This window comes from Pterocles gutturalis, unplaced genomic scaffold, assembly GCF_000699245.1.
Source record: "Pterocles gutturalis isolate BGI_N339 unplaced genomic scaffold, ASM69924v1 scaffold7002, whole genome shotgun sequence".
NCBI lineage: Eukaryota > Metazoa > Chordata > Aves > Pterocliformes > Pteroclidae > Pterocles > Pterocles gutturalis.
In genome coordinates, this window is record NW_010112627.1 from 64,279 (window position 1) to 82,065 (window position 17,787).

Here is a 17,787-nt window from a genome sequence, read left to right on the forward strand (position 1 = left end):
AATCAGGTGGAACTAGAACAAATAATTTCCTTGTAAATAAATGTGTTGTTTAAAATTATGCTAAAATATGCAAATAGGGTATCTGTTTTGAAGAGAAAAACATGAATATGTGTTAACTTCCTGCTAAATTAATTCAGCACAAGTGTCTTTGGAGCTTAAATGTAGTCCTCAGGAGAGTAAATACTGCATAATGTGATATGCTGGAAAAGACGTGAAATGCACCCACCAAAAGCTCATTTTACTGTTGTATTCACACACAGCCTTTCTACCTGGCAAGTTCTACACTGAATTTGCAAAGATTAAAACTTGCTACTAGGAAATTATTCCAAATAGAAGACTAAACTTATATAAGGAAATTTTGGTTACCACTAACTACAGCAATAACTGCAAGCAAATTTAACACCAGTTGTTAAAACACAGCATTATATAGTAATATTTGTATTTTATATTTTTTCTGCATGTGTTTTGCCTACACATTTTCATATTTAAGTTAAAGTCAAGTATTCAAATAGAGGAAGACTGAATGCTTTCCTATTTTTGTACTTCTAAACTATTCTGTTCTGCATAAATGGGACTAAAGAGTTTGTAAGACATAGTACAAGGAGTATAAAAACCAAATACTTTAATACACTCCCTAAAACTATGGGGCTTAACCTAGTCTGTCGGCTCAATTAATTGAATAATTGGGTTCTGTTTTTCTCTGTATTTCTCCTGCAGGATCAAAATCTATTTCTTTTAACAGGATCACAATCACCTTCTGTTCTGAGCTGCCAGGCAGATAGCACCGCATAATTATATAGCTGTATAGCGGTACAGCATGTCTTATACTGCAAATACATATTGAGTGTATTTGCGTCCTTTGGGGTCAGAAGTACAGCATAAATTTGAATTCTTGATAAATTAATGATGCTATTTTTCTACCCCGTGGCTCTCATAATGGAAGAATCTAAAAAAAGTTCATGGGGACAACTGTTCCCTTAGACACACAGTGCTACTGAAATTAATCCCTCATGTACACTGATGTCCTTGGCTAATGTACGGGTTGAAAATGGACAGGACATTAGAAGGAAACTGTCTGCTGTTTAATGGTGTTAGCCTCCACTTCTGTACTGTGTATGCCCAGCGAGGGGGCATACGAAATTAGTACAGAGATTCTTCACTGGCCTTCAGCTTAGTCCTGCCACGCAGTCTGCACCATGCATTCCCTTGTTTGGGAGGTGGTTGTGGGTGATGGTTCTAGCTAGCGGTAGTATTGCACATCCTTTGATTTCATAAGCTAAAGACAGGTAAGAATAATTCAGAATGACTGTCTGGCAAAGGCCAAAATCTGTAGGAGGAAAAAGATGTAAATACTTTCAGTAATTTCAAGGTCTATTCTTTCTATATATAGCTAATAGAATATCTATTTAATCTATTATCTAATACTTAATTAAATGAGATCTGAATCATGTTTATCTGTGCAATACCGTAACAACTGAGTAGTTCGTTTGCTCTCATCCATCTTCCCTTTTCCTTCACAAGCAATTCTTACTATGATATTTGGGAAATTATACATATGGTAACTACAGTTGTCAGCAACAGATGTTACTTACAGCTTCTCAGGATAGCATAAACTACCCCCCTGTGAACACTTCTGAACTGGAAGATTTCCTGTGGAAACCTCCAGCACTGGCTAGAATCACAGTTCTCGGTAACATGTAAAAGCAGTGTTAGCCTCGCAGGCAGATGTACCTGCTGGTGGGTACGGGTCTGTGACAGTGCTGAGCATGGGCTCTGCACAGCCTCTCCCTCCCACAAGGTCTGCCATGAGTCTGGTTAGAAGCATTAAGAAACAGTCACATCCCTCTCTGATTAAATACAAACATGAAGACACTTCGAGATAAACAGTAATTACAGAAAAACTTCCTCCTTTCATGTTTGTTGGTTGTGCTGCTGGAGGAGTCCTTACATGCCGTAAGTGTACTTTCTAGATGACCTGCTGCCACCCAGGTGATGCACGTAGAGAGGAATTTCACTCACAGGGCAGGCATTATGTCACAACTGCCTTTCTATCAGCAATAAACCTAAGAAAACAGACTGGAGACTGAGAAACTTCTTAAAAAAAACGAGCAATACACCCCTTCCAAAAACCCTGACTGCAGCATTGAGAATGTACTACTTCTTAGTACACAGAACCAACTTCATAGTATCAGATAGTTCAGGGGAGCATGGTTTTGGCCATAAGCAGTTTCTACTGGGATATGTCCCAAGGAGTTACCTGTCCAGGTGTACTGGCCTCCATCTCCTCCATCTCAGAGCCCCTTCTCTGTCACACAGCAGACCAGGTAACACAATCACTAGGGCAGTCCTGAGCTTTACTGAGCACGTGGGCAGGGACGGACCGTCATGCATGTGTGCTGCTGGGTTACACGGGGGAGCAGGCTGCTGCTGCCAGCACACTGCATGGGCACCTGCTCCTGGCCATAAAGAGCTCACAGGGTGCGAGCAGGATTAATTGTTTGGTACTGAATAAGGGGAACTCAGTGGCAACTCAGGTTAGTTGTTGCTTTCCTAATGGTTCACGATGCCAGAGCAGCTCCCTTCATACCACATTTAAATTAACATTTTAGTAAAATGCTGACCATTTTACTACTATGTAATTCTTGTAATTCTGTCCTTTCTGCCTTGTGTAATTTCTGGTGCTTCCTTACTATTTTGTTCCAAGATCTAATTTTGTTCTGATTAAATGAAAAAGTGGTGAGACAGACCAAACTACATGAACTGTCGAACACCTAGAAGACTTCTCAGCATAAAAGTATTCCCAAAATAAGCTTTTCCCTAAGGTAAGACTTGACAAACAACCTCAACAATAAAATTCTTTAACACTATCCAGTTGACTGGAGTCTTTTCAGGCCTAATTTACATAATTTGACATAATTACAGTTATAAACACTCGAAGCCTTGGAAGGAAGAATGTCACTGAAGCCTACATTTTATTGGCTCTCATTGCATTTGGCAGCTGTACAAAACTGTAGAGCATGGGAATTTGCTCAGATGGATCCTGATTATACAAACATATAATACAAGCTTTGAATTCTCAATGCAAGTTTGTCCTGTACAGAAAGATACCACAAAGTCTACCCAGGCCTCTGTCCAGTCAGCCAGCGTGATGTATAACGAGAACACAGTTCGAGGTACTGGTGGTGGTTCCCTCCACATGGATGCCCATTAAACCACTGCTTTGTCCACACGGTAGCAGTGGACACCTGAGTGTCAGACTCCAGCTGCCTACAACTGAAAGCAGCCATATAACTTACTTAAAATTTTAAAACCAAAGATAAATTTTTAAAAAAATAATATATATATGATATATATATACACACACACTTCTAATTAAAGGTGCAAATTAAGAATTAAAAAAAATCTGTAATAAATCTACAGAACGAGACCACTAGCTCCTGTTTTCTACTTTTGTCATAAAGATTACTCTCATTATTACATTTCAACAATGCAAGGGAGGAGGAAGATGTTATCTGAGGAATCCTTTTTCCAAAAAGCTTCCTATCAACCAGACTGAGGTCCATAGCCCAAGTCATGGTGCCTCTCAGAATACAGTGTGTTCCACAGAAAAATGAGAACGTTTCCTCATTCAAATTTTAAGATGCATGTCTGGAATGCAGGGCAAATACAGACTTTTGTGCTGGTCAGGGAAATCCAGTTCAATTGGTTTATCCTGCTCTGGTTGGTAAGTCTTGTTCCCCTTCCCTTTCTGGGACAATTCTCTCCTTGCACTGCTATATTTTTAGTTATCTGTATCATCAGACATTTTTTTTTTTGAAGGGCTAGAGAATTCAGAGAAGTCAAAGCATATTTGCAGCCAAAGGAAGGTGCTATAAAAAGCTATGGCTAGCCTCTACACTCTACATTATAATTAATATTTCACAAACTTCAAGACTACATGAGCATCAGTACTTACAATCCTGCTTATTTTCAGTAGTTCTGCTCACTGCATAATATGGAAAAAAATACCAGAGCTTTTAAAAAAGTAATAATTATACGTTTTTGAAATGGTACCAGAAGTCAAGTGCAGAGATGGCTACAGTGAGCTGCCCCCCCATGAGAGTTACCCTTTAAAGACAAAGATCTGGATTACTTTCAAGTATCAATATAAATTATGTTAATAGTATACTTTACTGATTACTGGCCAAATGTTCTCTGCACTAAGGTAAATGCTAAACTGTGTTGCCAATGCCTTAAAATATACCAATCATGCCTGTTGAAGACAAGGAGAAAAAGAAAAAAACAAACTAATGAGTTGGCAGAAAAGATATTTGCAAACCCACATGGATGATACAGAAAATTAAATGCAGGACTAGGATTACCTTAATGGTGAGCCTCAGCCCATGGGCTGGAGTACACAGCTAGGTCTGTAACGCAGAACTGCAGAGGAGCAAGCGTGACCTGTCCAACTCGCACCAGCTATTACATTTTTCAAAGCAGCTAAATCAGGTACTTGTTTAAGAAAACACTATAATCTCATTTTATTTATCCTAAGCAACTGACATGTCAGTACCTGACATGGTAAACTTCCAATGTCTTAATTCTTACCTTATAGGAAAATTTTACCTTCCTTTGAAAGACCACATTTGACAGTCTTTAGCTTCCAAACATTGGAACCTGTTTTGTCTTCAGGACAATGTATGTCCCTCTGTGGGAACACTGATATGCTCTGAGTCACCTTGCCACTTCCTCTTAGCTAAAATGAACAGAGTGCTCTCCATAAGCATTACATCGCAGAGCGTGTTTTCTAGCCCCAGAACTTTTGTGGCTTCTTTCTAGTTCTCCTTTGTATTTCTAAATCAGTTATGAAGTGTGAACACCAGGCCTGGACTCAGTGTCCTATCAGCGCTCCCATCCCTGTGAAATCACTTCTCAGCCTTTACTTGCACTCCTTTTTATCTCTCTCTCTCTCTCTTTCACACACAAAAGCATTAGCCTTTTTAAGTACGGAACTGCGAAAGCAGTGCATGATGAGGCTGTTACCATCAATGACCCCTACCCCTTTTTCTGAGTTGCTGCTTCCAAAAAACCAAACAACAAAAAAGCTTTCTGGTTTTTGTTCCTAAATAGGTTACTTTGCATTTGACTCTACCAAAATAACTTTTTTTTTTTTTTTTTTTTTGTGATTGAGATAATTCTGTTGCAGTCACTCTACCTTAAAAAACAGTAATTTATTGTGAACTCAGAAAATATAATGCAAGTTTTCCTGAGGGAGCTGACATTGGGATCAAATATAAGCATAGCTCCCTGCCTCCGTGCAGAGAAAGCAAGGATATAAATCTATTTCTGTTCTGTTAGTAAACAGATTACTCACACTTTGGATACAGAAACAGAGCTTTTGAACTTTCTGAAATGTCTGCTGAGCAAGAATTACCTGAGTAAACTGCCAGTAAAGCTTCATTCTCTTGGCTTTGGCATAATTGCATTCAATGAGCCTGGGCCTGCTGTTCACATCCACCAGGCATCTGTTGTCATCATCGTCGATAGTGGGACTCAGAACACCCACATGGAGCTGCTGATTGCTTGTGTAATAAACATTCTGCAACAGGAAGCACAAACAAGATTTGTGGCCTCTAGACAGAAGCAGCACTTTTACCAAAATGCTAATGGCAAAGATAAATACGCTGAATAGCAGCAGGTTGACCCCACAGTGGCTTTTAAATTATTTCCTTTCATGCAGGAGGCAACACAACATTTTAAAAGTTGTTCTAAATTAACAATTAATTGTTACCAACAAGTAAATGTTGGTTAACTACTTAATAGGAAACTATGGTTGTCTCATCATGTGCCTGTTTACTTCTGTTTCCTATGGTCATGCACCGCGGGGCTTCGAAGAGCGAGATGTACACCCTCTAGCAAGCAGTGGGGTTGGTTTGAGTATTGCCATCAACTCTGATTAGACTATTTAATCTGAGGATAATACCTAACAGGAGAGGTAAGAAAGTGAACAGCAGCATAGCAGTTCAGCAATTAATCTTTTATATGACAGACAGAAAGATAAATGAAGGTTTTCTACAAACAAATGCTAAAAACCGAATTTGAGACAGCTAAACAGAATCCAGCATAAACAATAAAACATTAGCAGTTAGTGACAGACAGATACATGGCAGGAGAGAGAACAGAATGGCCACGTTTCAGGCTATTTACTCTCATTTTATTTTGTATATGTCAATACACACAGACACGAGAGACTCGAAAAAAGAGACCAGACACTGGCTGCTCTGGATTTGTAGCCAAGGAGTGCTCTCATAGGCCTCAGCGATTACACTCGACCAAAGGCACGAGACTATTATATTACACAAATTCTTTCCACTCTGTTTGACTACAAACAGATATGTGGGAGGTTTCTCTAGAAGAAAGACAAAGAAGGGGAAGGAAGGTGAGCTTGCCAGACAGAGCTGATAATGTGTGCTCTTGAAGATAGCAGGTTACAGATAAGCCCAGAAAGGCAGCACAGAACTCTGCCGGGATTGTCTGTTTGCTAATCACAAATATAACTTACTTTGCTAATTCAGACCTTTTTCTTGAGAGGACCAGGAGAAAGATGAAATGGCAACATCATGCTTTAGCAGCCTTATGCAATAAGGGTAGGTGTAAGGCTTTGATAACTCCAGGGGTATCAGAGTCACAACAGACGAGCTGGACAGAAGCACCAGATTAATGTCCTTGTCATCTTACTATATCATTCTGTGTGTCTGTGGCAAAAGGGGAGCTGGAAATTATGCTATGTGTATTTGGGAATCTTTTCTGTTCCCAGAGGCTGATGGTATCTGTTCATTGTTGATGTTGTAGCTTGTTTTGTATGTGTGTATTCTTACTTGTGAAAACTCTGATAAAATATTAATTGCAAATAGGAGAGAAAGCAGAGAAACACAACAAACCAGGACTGAAGAAAGATTTGGGAGCTTAATGTAAAAAAACAACTTTGAAAGCTGGAATCAGTCAAGCAGGAATTAAATACAGATCAAAACAAATGGTGGTGTTTCTGTGCAAGACTACATCCTCTGTTTACCTTCCTGGAACACTCCCAGGGCAGATCCGCAGCAAATGTAAACTGACATAGTTGCATCAGAGTTAATGAATGACATTAATGGTTTACAGTAATCAAAGGTTTGACCCCCTTCATCAAGTTTCATTCTTTTCACCCCACAGAAATTGTAAAAGAAGTCTGAGCTGGCTGAACTGAGGTTGAGTCCAGGTTTGAGAGTCTGAATAGAGAAAAACGGAATAGTTCGGTCACACGTTAAAGGAGAAGAGAAAGGTAAATAAAAGGACCTAGCGGAGCACATTTCCACAATGGTTGATTGTTACTGGTTGACGTAAACTGTAAGAACTGCAGAAGGACTAACAAGACCATACCCCAACAGACCCCATCCATAAATTAGGTAATTGACCTTCCTGCAAACAAAACTGATGCTTTAGAAGAACAATAAATATTTAGAATGCACTTTCTAGACAGACCAACAGCAACAATTGAAGATCTATCCAGATGCTTTTTTTGGAGAGAGACTGAGGTAGTGATACAGCAAGGCAGTAGGATCAAGGTGATCTTTAAAATGGATTCTTAGGACACATCGATTCTAAAGATGAACATTTTGTTGCAGCTTTTTTGCCTCTTATCTAAAATTCCTACTAGAAAAATTAAGAGGGAAATTGTTGGTTTTTTTCATTTTTTACTACTAGGAAGTGATTTGTTAATTCCATTTTTTTCAGCACATTGTCACTACAGAAAAGATGGTAGAAGAAAATCAAGGAGTTTTGCATTCTTTTCTTTTCTTGAAGACACACATCAGTCTTGGCTGTAACTGTAAACCACACTGTAGCTCAGGGTTGCTTGTGCCAAAAAAGTGGTGTACCTGCAAACCCTCAGGGCTAACCTGTTGTTTTTTCTTCCTCAGTCTCCTCAGCCTTTCACAGAGGGGCCTGAAAGTAATCGTTTCATCTTCCTGCATAAAGCAAGCCCAATTCATAGGCAACTCCACCAGCTTTGTTTATGTCAAAGCAGCAATGGTTCAGTCTGGGCATCTCTCTAGGAAGAAGCAGAATGATGGCTCTGGCTGGAGTAATTACCCAATTCTGTTTGTTGGCAAAACTGTACAGAAGTAGATCAAATGCAATTATGCTTAGTAGAGATAATTATCAGGCTGTGGCTTATCTTTAGAGAGCTTACCCTACCTGCTAATATCACTTCATTTTTCATTGTGGACCTGTTTAGAAAGGATGTGTGAAATCTTGTCTTCTCACCTAGTATTGGGAGAGGCATCTTTCAGCTCTTAAGCGGCATGTGAAAATAAGATCAAACTGAAACAGATTGTGGGATGGTTACAGGTAGTCCTTCTAACTAGGCTCTTTCAGGATGCTGATTTGCTTATCCACCAATATGGATATTATTTAATTATTCCATATATTATTATAAGTACTATAGTATCTTATGCAATAATAGTATATCTTATTTCAGAATTGGAAACATTGCACAACCTGGTAATTTGACTACTATGATTTTCTAATGGAGGGATCACATCAATAGCACATACCCTGTACAAATTATACTTGAGCAGCACGCTAGTGAACAGTGAGGCATCCATTTGTGTTGCACTTGGCTGGAAAAAGTTTTCTTAAAACCTATGGACAGTCCCTGGCTCCTTTCCCCCAACCTGAGAATAAATCAGTCCCTGCCCAGAGACAGCATAATAGTGACTATGTCAGGATGAAGGGAGGACATCCATTTGGTAAAACAGAATCCACTACTGATTAAACTCAAGATGCTCTTCTAGTCTGAAACCTAAAGCTATTAGACGTGAAACCATGGTAACGCCTCCCTTTAAATAATTTCACAAATTAAGAAAAATATTTTAATTGCCTTCACACTGTATTCTCCTGTTTCTATTTGGGGTTTCTTTTTTAATCTTTTTCTTGAGGGTTTAGTTTTGGTTTTTTTTAGTTTAAAGATGGTACACAAATTACCTTTCTGGAGTGGCCAGTAGCATATTAACCATCTGAGTCTAATGACTAGGACCTACTCATTAGTGTCCTAAATATTTTCCCCACCTGCATTTCAGGTGAACTAATTTGCTGTATTTACTTTTTCTATTAAATATTCTACCCCTAACTTTTCCTGAAAATTTACTCGAATATCAGGAAAACTTACAATAACATATTGCAATGAAAACAAAAGCTGTATACAGTCAAACTCCAGTATAAAAGAGAAGCAGCTTCACTCGTTATTTGCTATTGGACCAAGCCATATCCTTGCTCATTTTTGGGGAATGCAGGGACTCTCTCTCTCCCTCTTGCAAATCAGCATGGAAGAGAAAAAGGAGAGTTCACGCTTGGAGTCGCAGTCTCCCCTAAATCTCAATTGTTACATTCAGAACAAAGGGTCCTTTTGCTCTTCTGTTCCACCTGTCTCCTCCTAGACAGAGTCTGCTTTCATCTGTAATCTTGAAATACCTCTCTTACAGCCAGCCCGCTAACTGCCACGGAGTTCATCCTCTGCTGAGCTAGCGCTCACTGGGAAAAACAAGTGCACAGCACATGCAAGTGCAAGGGCATAAAGTGGGCATAGCGACAAGCAGGTCTGTGTAAGAATGCTCAAAATACGAAAAAAAAAAAAAAGTTTGTGATTTATAAAAGTTTAGAGCTGAGATAATGCATACTGAATCTCGCACGTACCTGTAGCAGATGCTTCCTTCCTGATGTTAGAGCTCAGCTGACAAGGTTTGGCTCCCTTTGCTTACACAGGGGGAATCATGCTAAGCACAATTCGCAAAATCCCCAGGTAGTACTTCAGTTCCTTAATAGCAGCAAGTCTCAGCTGAGCCAGACAGCGCAGACCAAAAGCTTGGGACAGACTTCGCTGGTACAGATCAGCCGGTCAGTCAGGGTCTGGCAAACTCAGGTGTTGCTGTTCTTTCTAGAAAATTACCGAGTGGATTGCCATGGCAGGTTTCCTGTATGGCTGGAATGATAATTTTGGTGGGATACTCATATCTTATGCGCTGTGTTGCAGTGGTGCAGTACAGAACATATCCTAAATCTGCCATGAAAGCAATGAAGGCCCAGGTAATTCAGCCAGCTTTTTTGCCCAGCGAAAATATTTCAAACACCTCATGAAATCTGCACAAAACCCCATGCCACTGTAGAGTACAAGGGAAGGTAAATGAGCTCTGCTTACTTGGACACAAATACACGGCTTTGTCCTCTCAAAGATGGGATGTAGAGTTTCTATTAATGAGAAATTTGCCCTAAAAAGTCAAAATGTGATTCCTGTTGCAATTAACACTGAAATTCCACTGACTTTAAGTGCAATGACATCTTGGCTCCAAGTTTATTATTAAACTTTGAAAAGCCACCAGAGCTGATAAAGATTTCAGAGCTGAAGTGGCTTGCCAGTTGCAGTAAATTATTCATAGGAGCTGGTTTATCATGTGGCAAAAAGTTACAGTAAGATGTTCAACTTAACACAAGATGATTATCTGAAGGATAAATTGCCAACTCCCCACTGGAAGTTTAAAGCAATACACACCAATTTTCAGGCTGAAAGCCATTTGTAATCCTTATGGCAATGTTCCCAGATGAAATCACACTGGAGACTGGTACATGACTCTGCATTTACAATGAGCAAACTTCACGCTCAGCACCAGCAGTATTTATTTGCTACCCTGCTTTTAGCATAATAACTACAAGGGATAAGAATCCTGATTCACCACTACCCTATTTTTTCTTCAAATGAGTCCATAAAGTCATTTATTGTCAGGAGTAATATATGAACATATTAGGTCCAAAGTCTCACAGAAGATTCATACTTGACTACAACTCCAGCTAAAGAGCAGTCTGGTGGAATCCAGTAAATTTAGATTTAGCTAACATCTCTGTTACCTGGCTATTTGCATTGTTCCTGACTTTTATTCCAGCATTTCTTGTTACCTAAACACATCTGAACAAAAGAACTTTTCAACCTTGACATGAAATTCTCAACAGGATCCAAGTTCATTATGAATAACACAAACAAATACATCACTAAGATAAAAATCAGGTGTTTTCCTATTTACTATTCCTGTAGGAAGTGGCAGGAGAGTGAGGCTGTGCTGTCCTGTAGCCAAGATCAGCAGCATTGCAGCTTCTTGTGCTGCCCTGAAAGACTTACTGCTGAAGAAGTACAGAGGCTGAGAATTACAGAAAGCTACCCCTAACCACCCCTATGTCCTAAGCCATAGGTCAGCCTTTAGAAGATTCATGTTATTTTTTTTGAGGTAGGTTTTCAGCTGGTGCAGCCTGGTGATACAACTTGAAAACAATTATAATCATGTTATCCACGTTGACGATCTGTTCACCATGAAACAAACAGCTAGCATACCAAGTGTAGCAACACCGTAATTTAGACTTAAATTGTAAAGCATGTAAGAAGAAAACTACTCACTATTTCACTTCCATGTTTAGATTTGTATGTACTGAATTAACACACCAGCATACTGATTATCTGACCTACCTGCTCTTCATGCCTGTGCACTAATTAAATTCTGAATTCTAAGGAACAATCAATATTTGACAGCAATAAAGCCAAGGTGCTCAGAAACTTTAAATAATATAGTGTGATGCTATAAATACAGGCTTGAAGACACAAAAATGTTAACATTATCTTAATAGAAAACAGACAGGAACTCAATGCCAGACTTTCTATTTTAAATTAATGAAACTGTATCACAGTGAAATACCCAATTCTGCTGTTGCCTACTTTGGTATTCTGTTTTGGTTTTATTTTAAAAAAGCAAATAAAAATCCTCATTCTCCCCAAAGTGCAAATCTGTGTCCCCACATGGGCCCTTTTAGGACCAGATCCTCCCTGGGAGTGCAGGGGTGGCAGGGGCACTGGCGTGGGCACGCATCAGAGAACTAGTGGTTTGGGAACTAACCGCTCCCTCCCTGCTCCTTCCCTCCTTCCCAGGGGACGATGGCCTATGCCCAGGACCAGTGCTGAGGCACTGCCGAGTACAGAACTACACCAAACTACAAGTTATTTCCTTTGGCATCCTCCTTTCAAAAGACACTGTTGTTATTATCCTCACAAGCAGAATCGCAGGGGAGCAGTTTGTCAGAGAATCTCCAGTACAACTTGCTCTGTGACTCCCACTTGTCAGTCTCCTAGTAAGAAAGGAACTTGGAGAGTTAAAAATTACACTACCAACTTTTTGGAAGTTCCAGATGAACTCTCATGGTCTGCTTCAAACCAACAGAGCCCTTTCCTTGTGAACTAAACCGCATCGGCCCTAAAAGCAGGTACCAGAAAATTTTATTCCTGCAATATTCAAAGAACAACTTGGGAGATGAATGGGAACGCTGAGGTGACGGGCTACATCCTCATCTGAGATGCTGAATCAGACTATGTACCTGATCCCAATACAGTGTCAAGCACAATTTGACCTGTGTCAAGCAACGTGTCCCACCACTGATCCAGCTTTACAACTTTTAGTTTACAAACCTGGAGAAAAAGTTCTTCCATTTTGTAAGATTAGAATTTCAAGCATGCACATTTACAACTTTTAGTTTACAAACGTGGAGAAAAAGTTCTTCCGTTTTGTAAGATTAGAATTTCAAGCATGCACAACTGCTCCTAAGCCAGCTTCTACATATATGTTAATATAGGTTTTCACTTAGCTGTTCTACCTTTGAGCAAGAGAGGTCAAATTTTGACGTCTCCTCATGAGCACTCCTGAGTCTCCTGCACAAAGCCTGTTTTTGCAAGGGAATCCTTTTAACTAATTAGCATTCTTAGATGACTTGCCTCCATTTGCACTTGTGAAACAATGTTCACAGGGGTACTGCTCTTTATTTACATTATTTTGATTATTTCTTCCCTCAACAATCAACACTAATGAACTCAAATTTCCTCAGATTTCATTATCTCGAAATATGTACATGAAGTGATCTGCACTCTCTTAATAAAACTGTTACTGACTTTACATTCTCCACTGCACATGGGGCACAGGATGTGGCCTCCTGGTTGCACAAAGCATCTCTCTCACTTGTCTGAAGCTGCTCTGCATCTGTGTTAATATAAAACAGAAGATCTGACTGAAACCGAAAACTGACCTGAAATTCTCAGCTCTGATTTATGATTTACCGCATGATCTCCTTACATACTGAGCTCTGTCCCTGCCCTTTGGTCGCAGAGCTCCATGCTAGAGGCAAAGCAGCATAATCTGTAGAAGTTCCAGGTTTCAGTGGTAACCTATCTCAGTTTTCTCCAGTTTTTAATTTAAACTTCATGTTATTTCAATAAAACTTGTGAGTTCATAAGCTGTACTTCTATTTTTTTCCTTCCCAAACTGATGCCATTAGTGAGTCAGCCAATGCAGACCTCACACTTTTAAGGCTAATTTCAGAGTTTAGAAGCACTAAAAATAAATGCTGAATGGAACAGGCATTCTGAATAAATCACCACATCTTTAACATAACAAGAGCAACAAAGCTCCAGTGCTTGCAATCAGTGCAGCTCCTTGCTAAACACATACGAAGTTAATATTGTAGTACCATCTGAATAACTAAAATGCATTCATCAGCTTTTTCACTTGATTGCTCTAAGTCTTTATGGACAGCCAGCTGAGCAGATAGGCTTGGCACAGCAGAGCTATCCCAGAGCTATTTGTTTAATCACACTTTAAGAAAAAAAAAAAAAAAAAAAGGCAAATCATTTAAGAAACTTAGCAACTATTTCTGGAGCTATAAGGTTCTTTACCTTACAAAAACATGTTAAACCCGCCCAATTTCTTTAAAGGCATAGCAATATTGTTCTACTCGCACAGTGTTATTTCTGTAGATTCTGAGTTGAATCAAAAATCAAAGAAGCACTAGCTGTGATTGCCACTTAGTTGACATGTTAGTAGATTTCAGAGCCAAAGAGGACCATTAGTTTTTTTACTTTTATCTTCCATATGCCCCAGGCTGTATACTTCCACCTGCTTACCTCTAAGTCCAATAACTTGTATCACATTAAATTATAGTTTCCAGAATTGTATCAGCTTTGATGACTTCAGCAGTTACTGGCACTGCTTCTTATGATGGCTAGTCATCTGCTCTGATAGGAATATGCACCTTATTCCTAATTTTTATCCAGCTGGCTTTAACTTCTAGCCATTTGTTCTTGAAACAACGCTAAATTAAAGTCTCTAGTATCCCACATTTTCTTTTGGTGAAAATACTTCTACTCTGTAAATATAGCCAGGTGTAGATTGAACTCAAGTCTTGCTAATAGCTAGTTTGATTGCTAATCTCAAATAAATTATCTGACATACATAGCTCTTTTCTTGCCTTACAAATCAATGCAGATTTTTATTCAGTTACTCATAAATATTCAATCAAGATTTTATGCGAACAAATAATTTCTTATATTCTCTCTGCTTCCTGATTGGTCAAATGATGTTTAATGAACAGTGAGAAAAAAAATCCCTTGTTCACAGAAACATACTGTGGATACCATCATTCCATAAACATTTCCACAAAAACCTCTACACCGCAAATGGTGAACAATACCAGAGAGAAACTAAGCTGAAACTGAACGGCGGATCAGAATTGGAATGAACGCCGTAAAAGTAATATGGCTCGTGTAATCACAGAGGGAGTTAAATATGGGAACTGAATTTGGTCCATGAATTCTAAATGAGCCAGTGGATGACTTCAATTAATGGAATGACATAATAAAATTATCAATAAAACTAAAGAAATTACAAAGAGAATCTTCCATCTACTGTAGTAACTACCTTCGCTAACAGTTATTCACACTGTCAAGAATTTGAGAAACAAAAATCTGACCTTCAGAACTTTAACTCTGATGAAGTAACAAATGAGATAGTATAATGTCAATCAAAAGAGTGTTTAAACTGACAACCATCCAGCAATTACCACAACATCAATCTCCAAGTGCTATACATGTGTTCCAATAACTATGTTGGTTTTATGCTGAATTTATATTGTAAGTGACAATGGGTTTTAAAAACTGCTGATGGAAATGCCAATTTGCAATGAGAAGAGACATCTCTAAAATAGGGATAACTCTAGTAATTGCTACATAATATGCAACTCTGATCTGTTCCAAATTAATGCACTTTCAAAATGTGAAATGCTCAAATAGTATTAGTACTCGATGCTGCTGTTTTATTTCTCCAAAAGCATTAATTAAAAAACATTTTCAATTTAGCAAAGGAGAGCCTTATCCTTCTTTCTTTATTGTAATATATAGTTTTGAGATGAAAATCAACTGAACTATGGAAATTTTTACACCTATTCCACCTGGCAGAGAAGGACTGTTAATAGAAAACGGGAAATTAATTTCACTTTACAAAAATATTTCAACTCACCACTGAAGCAGCACATGGCTTATCAGGGTACTGTGAGTATATGGCCTCAGGATAGCCACTTAATACATTTTTGTTAGGAGAAAATAAATACCTGGACACTTGTGCAGTACCACGGAAATGATTAAGATATAAGTGAATGAGATGGAGTGCTCACCAGTCACGGCACGTCCAAGGCCAGAGACAGCTCCTGCTTTCCCGTGTGGCCAGGACGCATGGCTTCTAGCAGTTCTCACCTGCCATGCCGCTGACAACAACGCTCTCGTACAAACATGACCTAAGAGGAGTCATTCTGCCCGGACATCACCTCTACATGGTGTAAAGCTGGCTCTGCCCTGGGGAAGGCAGCACGTTCCTCAGCCAGGACCGTTCAGGAGCTCCCAGCGCTGGGGTGCTCTGCGGGGCCCCGCCGGGTGTGAGCACCACGGGCACGGCACGGGGCTGCTGCCCCACGGCCTGCGCTTCTCGCTGAAGAGATGGCGAAGTGCTCTCGGCCTTGGCAGCACGCGGCTGATGGCCTCCAGGCAGGGAACCCCACTCCACTGACGCTGAGCTACAAGCCATCTTCATTTCTGAAGATTTTTGGTGCCCCTGTGGCAGCCTGTTACTGCTCTCAGCAGGTCTCGTACCCATGGGGAGGAAACACCGCTCCGGACAAGTAGGGCTCGTTTGCAAACTATAGAGACAGCAGATACATGTCCCTCTCCTGCTGTACCGATAACAGATGTATCAAGAGTGGACAAGACAACCAAAAAAGACGATAATGATGCTCAAGTAGGATTTAGTCATATTCAGAGGCAACAGAATTCAAGATGAAGAGGATAACAAAAGGGCTGAGAGGCAAATACAGAAATTAAAGCAATGCAGAAAACATGCAAGATAATGATCACATGATCCACAAAACATGAAGTGGAAATACTTCATAAATTAGTAAAATATATTCTGGGAAGAACCTTCTGTAATGTACAGCAATATCAACTAACCGATTTTTCCTCAAAAAGACCGAAAACCCAAAACACCCAAAAAACTGAAAACACCCCAGATCTGTGAGCTGTAACGCACAGCAGAGGAGAGCAGAGGTGTTAATTTATTAATCCTGTTGTTTCCGTGCAGGAGCAGTCTTTGTGGTCCCCACCATACTTCTCTGTGCACTCCACACGTTTGCTTACTACTATTTTTTGCTGACATGATGCACTATTCTTTTCTGCAGTAATATGATGAAAGCTAAGTTTATCAATTCTAGATAAACTACATCAGATTTTTTGCCAGTTGAAGTTTCTATTATCTCTATGGAAATCCTGCTTTACTAGGCAAAAGCTTTCTAACTGAACATCTTTGATAGCACTTCTGAGTACCGCGCTGACATTACTTGTGATCAGCATTTGCGATCTTTCCTCCCATTAAAGGTCAACGTATGCTTCTGTATCTTTTCAGCACATCTTGTAATGTATGGAAAATTGCACCAGTACCTCTACTGTAAAATATTAAATAGCACAGCTATCTGAAAAGAACCCTTATCCATTCTCGGAGATGAGCATTTCCCTTTTATTTAGAAGAACGGATGATTGAATAGATATAGCACATTGTGGACAACTGCTTTTATTCCTGTTAGATACTGTGGTTAGGGGTTTTATTTGCTTTTTTTCAAACACACGTCATCTGTGGCACTGGCCAAGTTACCTTTGACTCTTTTGCTGCATCTACCTGCACAAAACAAGCAGTCATTTCTCACTCAGAAAAATGCTTATCAATTAGCCAATATTAATTAAAAAATACCTTTGTTGTCTTAGAGCTTTCTTGGCTCTAGGTTTTCAGAGTAATTCAAGTACTTAATGTTCTTCCTTCTGGTCCTAAATATTCATAGCACTCAAAAGAATTGAATTACTTTTTGAGTTCTTGCTTTTTAACTTCACCTCAGGTCATGGAGCCTGAATGGTAAGATTACTGCTTCAGCCAGATCCCTGGTTTCAGTTTATAGTTCTGTAGTAGTATTTTCCCTTTTCGTCATTCATGCTCACCTTCATCAGTGATCCTGGACACTTGGCAATAATATATATTTCAAAAGCATCTAAGGCATTTGTAAGTCTTTTAATTCTAGGCCATCCTATCAAAAAAAAGGAAAAATTTCTTCAAAACAAAACCATTTCTCTAAGAGTACGTAAATGCTATACACTTCCAAATGAGAAAATCAATGTTACTCTTGGAAAAAAATGATTGCTTTTCAACTATTTAATTTCACTGTGGCTGGAGTTTCAATTCCAAGTGATCAGTTCTCTCAATCCTCACAGGCATACACAATGTTTTACACTACACAGTTTCAAACACAAAAATAAATAAGCAGCAACATCCCTTCAGTTATTTCCAAATTGAAGTATGTGGGACATACTTGCTCTGGTCC

The 17,787-nt window shown here is 39.3% G+C and overlaps 1 protein-coding gene across 1 annotated transcript in view; it reads right to left on the reverse strand.

Annotated features, from left to right (window-relative positions):
- The window catches only part of LOC104462256 (polypeptide N-acetylgalactosaminyltransferase 18-like), a 43,473-nt gene that overhangs the window by 10,968 nt on the left and 14,718 nt on the right, over positions 1-17,787 (reverse strand). Inside the window, exon 4 of the mRNA XM_010074131.1 lies at positions 5,414-5,578. Within this exon, the coding sequence (XP_010072433.1) occupies positions 5,414-5,578 (165 nt within the window). The remainder of the gene's footprint in view (positions 1-5,413; positions 5,579-17,787) is intronic.